The sequence below is a fragment of the Saccopteryx leptura genome, chromosome 3 (assembly GCF_036850995.1).
Source record: "Saccopteryx leptura isolate mSacLep1 chromosome 3, mSacLep1_pri_phased_curated, whole genome shotgun sequence".
NCBI lineage: Eukaryota > Metazoa > Chordata > Mammalia > Chiroptera > Emballonuridae > Saccopteryx > Saccopteryx leptura.
The window spans coordinates 36,608,938-36,617,087 of record NC_089505.1 but is presented as its reverse complement, the minus strand read 5'-3'; the positions used below and the strand labels follow the sequence as shown (position 1 = coordinate 36,617,087).

The 8,150-nt window shown below is 42.9% G+C and overlaps 1 protein-coding gene across 2 annotated transcripts in view; it reads left to right on the top strand.

Annotated features, from left to right (window-relative positions):
- The first annotated feature begins 271 nt into the window (after positions 1–271).
- The window catches only part of RSPO3 (R-spondin 3), an 86,686-nt gene continuing 78,807 nt past the window's right edge, over positions 272–8,150 (top strand). For both annotated transcript variants that reach the window (XM_066373300.1, XM_066373301.1), the window contains exon 1: positions 272–400. In XM_066373300.1, the coding sequence (XP_066229397.1) occupies positions 304–400 (97 nt within the window). In that variant the 5' untranslated portion in view covers positions 272–303. The remainder of the gene's footprint in view (positions 401–8,150) is intronic.

Genomic DNA, 8,150 nt, shown 5'->3' with positions numbered 1-8,150 from the left:
CGCTCGCTGCTCCGGGAACTCTCGCTCGCGGCGTTGACAGCCACCCTTGCGGAGCCGCCGCAGTTCAGGGCTCGGACAATTTGAAAGTACAATAGTTGGTTTCCCTCTCCACCCGACCCGCTTCGTTTGCCATCCCAGCACGCCCATCGGATCTGAGTGGAGAAGTTTTCCGCTGCCTGGGTTCTTCTCCCTGGCTTTCTCTCTATACGCCTAACACCTTACATATATTTTCTAAAACATTCAATATAATTAACCATCAAAAGAAAAAAAGGAGAAAAGGAAGGGAAACATTACTGGGTTACTATGCACTTGCGACTGATTTCTTGGTTTTTTATCATTTTGAACTTTATGGAATACATCGGCAGCCAAAACGCCTCCCGGGGAAGGCGCCAGCGAAGAAGTAAGTGCAGGGTTTTTTTTATGCATTTGCTCCCTCCCGCCGCGTTCACCTGTCCGATTGATCGTTGCGTAGCCCAAGCGGTATGGGATCCCAACTGCACGGCCCTCCCGCCCTGCACCCCACGCCTCCGTAGGAGGTAACAGTTTAGGCTCCAGGATTGACCGTGTCTCTCACGCCTTCCTCGGCACATCCCTCTGTTCCCCGCAAACACGCGGGGTGCCAGAGTCGAGTTGATCAGGCGCTAAGGTGTCTCCCGCCCCCTTAGGACTTAAGGTTTGCAGAACAGTTCGGGTCTTTCGTTTGCAGAGCGCTAAGAATTTATGCTTTACTTTCGAGACTCCGATGGGGGTCTCGAACCCTAGGGATGCCCCTGACCCCTGAAGAAACGCCAGAGGAGGCGCGCTCACGGTGGCACCCGCCACTCGCATGGCCATCTCTCGTGGAGAGACTTGGCTGGGCCCTCGCGTGGCGTGGCGATCTGCAGCGAAGAGCCGCGCGGGGCAGCTAATATCCTGTGGGGAAGCCAGGGAACGAGCGAGCGAGAGCCTGCCCTGCGCAGCCGCTTCCCCCCTCCACGCGCGCGGGTGGAGCCGGAGGCTGGAGAGGCGCTCAGGGTGCGCCTGTCTGCGCACTTCAGAGCCGCTCTCAGTCCCAGTCGGGGCTGTGAGGATCTCGGAAACGGCCGCTGAGAGTCCGGTTTCCAGTTACAACCTTGCCTTTCACACCTGAGCGCGTTTATCATCTCAGGCCCTTTCAAGTGGGTCCCTGGGGGCAGACACCTACCGAGGGTGGGGTGCCCCCTGAAGCCTCGAGCTCTGACTCCTGTTATTTGGAAGCTTGGCTTTGTGAAAGCTTCTTAAAACCGTGTCCTTGCTGGGATGAAACAAGCATCCCAGAGCACCCTCAATCCAGGTTGGTCTAAGTGAAAGGCAGTGTCTTCCTGAGATGAGGGGACAGACGCGAGAATGTCACCTCTCCAGGCTTCGAGGTGCCCAGAGCGCAGGCCGCTCTGAACTCTATGCCCTCGGTGGCAGTCCCTTCTCAAATAGCAGAGTAGGGGCGACCCTAGCGTTAGTGGGGGGTGGGGGGGTACGCTGCTGGGGAGAAGGAGGGAGAGACCTTCCGGAGTTCCTGGTGGCGCACAGGGTGATGCTACTGACTCAGCCTCTCAGACCTCCCGGGCCGGGGAGCCAAACAGAGTTGACGGCTCCGGGTCCCAGGCGAGAAGCCCTCCCGGCCCCTCACCGCAGTCGCGGATGCCACGCGGGGGATCCAACCCAGGCTTGTGTGAGACGGAGATGTGCTCATCGCTCTCCTCAGCGGTTCGTCTCTGCCTTGCCCCCGCACGTGAGGGCACCCTACAAGCCGCCCCTGTGCCCTGGCCTCGGGCAGACCAGGTTCGATTCATCTGAAAATTGCCTTTTCAAAACGTGGCTGGGCTGGAGAGCCGGGGGCTCTGGCCCAGACTCCCCGCCTCTCGGACCGAGTAGCAGGGCGGCAGGAGGACCAGAGCTAAACATGTCAGGGCATCCGATTTATTATTCTTGGCCTCGGAAGCTTTTGTACTCTTCGTAACTCCCAATCATCCTTTCACTCAAGCCTGGAGCTCACGCCTGGCAGCCCCCGCCTCTTCTGGCGGAGTCCGGCCGAGGAATTGAGTCGCAGATCCGTGGGGAGAGGGAGGCCGGGCACGAGCACGGCCTCCGCTGGCCAGCGCTCCTCCAGCTGGTGCCCACCCGGCGCCCCCAGTCCTCGTCCTCCCGCACCGCTGAGAGCGCACAGGGCGAGAAACCACACTCCTGCCGGGGCAGGACGGGGACCTCGGTGGCAGTGTTTTCCGTGTCTCCGAGTGAAGTTTTGGTGGCCCTTTTCCTGAAGGACAGAGGGAAGAAAGCCGGCCATCTATTCGCTCCCACCTCCCTCAGCGAAGCCAGCGGGGGGGGGGGGGGCAGCAGCTGTCTGTTGAGGGTGACCCAAGGCTGGGGGGGGGGGGGGAGCTGCGGGGTCGTGCAGCTCTGCGAGGGGACCTAGTCGCAGAGTCAAAAGTAGAACTGCTTTTCGACCTGCCTTAATCAATCGTCTCAAGGCCAAGTCAAAGGCGCCCTCTGGTTGTGTAGCGCGGGTGAGAGAAGGAGTGGGTGGAACTGGGTTGAAATTCCAATTATTCTGTGGGAGTGGGACTGGGAGAGAGCTCCCGTAGCGGGCGACACTCCTGGCTCCTTCGCACTTGAGTCTGGATTAGCGGCTGGGTCTGCTGGTGCAATCCTGGACGAGTGGCGACCCCTTGTGTCCTCCGAGGAGACACGCCAGGCCCTCTTGGCAGGTGCATTATGGTTTTTTGGAGAATGGGGAAGGGGTGGGAGGGTAAGGAGAAATCTTTGTTGAATGTCCAAAAACTAAAGGCCAAATTGCATGTGTACCTAATAATTTCACTGGAAATCTCTGAAAAAACATATAGAGATTTTTTTTTTCAAATAAGGACTAGAAATTTTTTTAATGAAAAATAAAATAATAAGTCAGAAATATTCTAGAAAGAAGTGGTCTTTCCTGTTTTTCGAAGAGATAACTAAAGTGAGTATTTTAGAGTATCCCTTCTAGCATGTAGTTAAATAGCTCCACTTTCTTAGATTGTTAAAATCTTAACAATATGAGAGATAGAAAATTGGAGTATAAGAACTTAGTAGTAGCCTTTTGAATACTTTAGTAGAAAGTGTCTTGCAAAAGAAGATGTTTACTTTGTAGTGCTAAACATTCTCAAGTTTAAGGAACTATGGCAAATCCTCAGGTATGACATATAAAGCCATATTACGTATTCTCCTGTTTCCCTGAAACAACGGCTAAACCTTTTTCTCTGTTATTGCAAACCGATGATCTTGTTTCCTCTTATAAAAGAAACATTTAAACAAAACTTTATATATATATATATGTCACTCTTCCAGCCCATGTATATCATATATATATATATGTGGTATATATATATATATAGAGAGAGAGAGAGAGAGAGAAAGAGAGAGAGAGAGAGATGAGTAGATGCACAATAACTTTTACCTATTTGGATTAATATTCAGTTCCTAGGGATGACTAAATTGAATTTATTCATGATAAAAATGAAATGGAATCATTATTTAAATATTCCCATTAAGCAATGTTTTCAGAGGTCAGCCTTAGATTCAAGTACTGGATACTAAGTCAAGAACCTGGAACCCAGCTTCTAATATATTCAGCTCAGCCTTTGCAACTTGTTAAAGTCAGCTTCTGAATTTCAGGTTATCTGCTAATAAAATTAATGCTTAAATTTGCTATAATAATAAAACCACAATAACTTACTATCACACCACGTTTTCATTTGAATGGCCCCTGAATAGCCACTTGAGCTAAAGAGGCAGGCCATTAACATTCCCATTTTACAGAGAATGAACCCAAGAAACAGAGGCTAAGTAACCTATACAAAGCCATACAGCTAGTAAGTAAGACTCGTCTCCTGCTATTTATAATATGCACTAACTCATGCAGGTGTGTTAAGTAATAGATGTTACGATCTCTAAGCCATAATTTATCTATGTTTGGAGAATAAGCTCTTCTGGTTAACTGGAAATTTTTTAAATGATATTTCTATGTACTATACATTAATGACCGATGACAAAAAATTACATTCTCAATAATGATAGTGAACCTTATTATAGAATATTATTGATTATTCAGAAGAAATTGCAGGGCCATATTATGCCAGATACTATTGTTAGAAACATCAGTTGACATTGTGGTATACCTTTTCTTTGATGTTATGTACAAATTGAATTTTAATTTTTAGATTGCAAATAAAAGCAAGATTTGAAAAGCCATTGTATACATAATAATTACAAAATACCCATTGCACAATCTCCAAAATCTTTAAATTTTTCATAAAGATATTTGAGATAAAAGAGTAAGAATACAAATGAAATAATTTAATGGTAATAAAATAAAAATAATTTATTGCAATATACTGGTTATTGCTTATGACATTGTTTCAGATGTTGAGCCATTCTTTGAGATTCTGATGTTTGTTCTCTAATCTTGAAAAATAACAATTTAATAATAAGGTGGAAAAAACTTTCATTCTGCTATGCATTTTTTTTAAGTGAGTGGCAGGGAGGCAGACAGATAGACTCCCACATGCGCCCTGACTGGGATTTAACCAGCAAGTCCCTTACAGGGCAATGCACTTCTCATTTGGAGCCACTGCTCCATTGCTTGGCAACCAAGCTATTTTAGTGCTTGAGGTGAGGCCATGGAGCTATCTTCAGCCACTGGGGCCAACTTATTTGAACTTTTAGAGTCATGGCTGCAGAAGAGGAAGAGAGAAAAGAGAGGGGTGGAGAAGCAGATAGTTGCTTCACCTGTGTGCCCTGACTGGGAATCGAAACCAGGACTTCCACATGCCGGGTCAATGCTCTACTGCTGAGCCAACCAGCCATGGCTTGAATTTTTCTAATATTACTTTGAATGAATTTATAGTTTGGATATTGGCTACAATGCATTTACTCATCTATCTACTTTTGTTACCAATCTATCCTGTTTTTGAGAGAAATATAATAGAGTCAGATATGAGTAAAATATTCTGGAGAAAGTATATTTTGCAACATATCCTGTAATATCTGTATGAATCAAAGCCACAAATTCAAACTCTTAGACAGTAATGGGAACATCTATATATATATATTTACAAAAGATATTTATTTTTATGAATTCTAATTTAGTCATCATAAAACTATCAGAGTTGTTTCTTATAAAATAAAGCTTTGTTATACTATTTTAATTCTTTTAGATGTCAATAGAAGGATTTTTATCAATAAAATTAACAATGATAATTTTTAAATATTGTCTTTTTAGTCCTAAGTTATTCTATATAAATTAATGGAGAATATAAGAATAAGTGTGAAATTGATTTAATGCCATCATTTCAACATTATGTAAAGCATGAAATATGAACAGTATTTTAATTTGTAAGTAGATAAGTTCTGCTAACTCGTTTCTCCATTAAATATTTCCCTTGCATTTAATACTCTACAAATAGGTCCCTAGAAAGCTATGGCTGGAGATTACAACATATAGTTAAATTTAGTTTTCAAGTTATTATGAGGAGACCCTGTCACACTACTACAAAACAAGTTTATTAGTCATCTGATCATTTTAGACTACTTTAATATGAATGGAGAGATCTTCAGATTGCTACTAAATGTCTAAAATATTTTTAAATTAAATAGCTTATCATTTTAATGCAATATTTTTTTAATTCTATGTAATGTTGATAGAATATTATGTGGAGTTAGGACATTGTACTAACCTCTCTTCCCACTTCCTCACTGTTCAGTCTCCTCACCCCCTACCCCAAAATCATTTTCTGAGTAGTAAATTTTTGAAATGCCATCAGAGTGGGTATTATGTTTCATGAAATGTAAGAATCAACTTTGGTTACCGTTAGGAAAACATCATTCAGTTCTGAGAGCATGGTAAGGATCATGCGAGACAGTGTGTTGAAATTATGTTTTACTTGGTTAGGGCTATTTTTTCTCTGAACAGTACATTGTACACTGACATTCTTTTCAGAGTGATCATTTGAAAAAGTGTTGAATCATAAACCATATAGAATATTTTGCCTTGCTTTTGATTTTGAAAAATAATGTAGAATTTTGTAATTTTTTCTTAAGGTTTAAAATGCTTGGGTCATATTAAAATCTACCATCTGATGAACAATCAGGTAAATTTGAAAGGCTTTACAATTATACCTTAACAAAACTGTATAACAAGAAATATACATCTGTAGGAGATGCGGCCCATTTTTTCTATTTATTTAATTCTGTCCATCATATCTTTCCATTAAGGAATATTACTGGCGCCTGACCTGTGGTGGCGCAGTGGATAAAGCGTCGACCTGGAAATGCTGAGGTCGGCGGTTCGAAACCCTGGGCTTGCATGGTCAAGGCACATATGGGAGTTGATGCTTCCTGCTCCTCCCCCCTTCTCTCTCTCTGTCTCTCTCTCCTCTATCTCCTTTCTAAAATGAATAAATTTTAAAAATAAAATAAGGAATATTACTGGCATTCTGATTAAAGTACTCATCCAGCAATACTGAAAAGAATGAAATGTTCCATTCTCAAGAATTATGGTAGTGCGGAAAATGCTTGCCATTTAAGTGCCATTGAGTGCTAAGTAATTCTGTTTTCTGCTCCAAAGGTGTTTCAGCAACATGAACCTTTTGAGAAAATTACCTGAATTCTTTTTATATGTGAAAATTTTGAATAATTTAAATTTTTTGTTTTTAAAAATATAGTTACAGGTGCCTCTTATCTGATAAGAGCATTTCTCCCTTATTTGTAATCTTGGCAAAGGACCTAGTTACCATCTGTTGACACTAAAATTCTTCTAAAAGTCTTTTCAGAGAAAACTAGTACTAAAGGATATGATTGCCCAATTAAATGTCTTATTTTATAGCTTTTAACTGTCTTTATGCCTCACGTAAAAATCTAATCCAGTATTCACAATTCTTCTTTATTAAGGTTCCACCTGACCTTTAAAATTTTGAACATCTTAAGTTCACGGTAGAGGCTGTGACCTGAGAAGCCACTGAGTGAGAATCCCCAGTGTATGTTGGGAAACGCAGACTGACTGAAAATTGAAGGCTGGATTCCAGATCCAGCCTTGTTACTAATGTCTGGATAAGCCAGTCAAGTCCCTTTACCACACTAAGCTGCAGTTCCACATCTGAAAAATGAGATGGTTGGTTAAAAATCTAGATCCTATAGCCTCTTCAACCTTTCACCTTTCGGTAAGGAAACATAAAGAACGTTATTCATGACTAGGGAGTTCGACACTCTTAAACTTAGTTGTCTTATTCAACTATGTTCCATGGATAAAGATTAAGAATGAAAGCAAATTCAAGTATTTCTTTACTATAAGTAAATTCATCACATAAGGATGAATTAATAAATAACTTATCAGAGTACATAATGAATTAATTATTGTATTTCCCATCTTTCACAATTTCGAGCGCCTGAAAACTTTAGCCATAGCATCAGTCAGTGTACTCAGTCTTTGGCAAGTCCATCTTGTTCTTGGGCTTAGAGTCACAGGGATCTGGTTCGGAACAACAGCCTGAGAGAGGCTTCAGAACTCCCCTTCCAATGGCAGGTTTTCAGAAGTAGCCTGTGCTGAGATGTAAGCAACCATCTGCTTCTCCACCCCTCCCCCTCCACTTTCTCTTTCTTTCTTCTCCTCCTGCAGCCAATGGCTCAATTGGTTCGAAGGCATCAGCTCCTGGTGCTGAGGATGTTCCATGAAGCTTCAGCCTCAAACGCTAAAAATATCTTGGCTGTGAGCATGGTCTCAGATGGGCAGAGCATTGGCCCCAGGCAGGGATTGTCGGGTGAATCCAAATTGGGGCATATGCAAAAGTTTGTCTCTCTCTCTCCTCCTTCTTACTTGGAAAAAAAGAAAAACAATGGAGATTAAAAGATGGAAAGGTAGGCGAAGCATCTTTGGTGAGAAACTTTTTTTTCTTTTGAGTGATCTTTACTTTGAGGGCCAGCCGGACATTTTGTAACTCCAAATAAGAGTTTCAGAGACTGTCAGTGTCTGGAGATAAGTTAGTTTGGAATCACCCACATGAAGGGGATAGTTAGACACATGAGATAAATTCTCATGGTGTCTTGTTTATGATTAAAAGTGTTTGCAGTGCTGGCACTGACACTCACCCTTAATGGTAGCATCA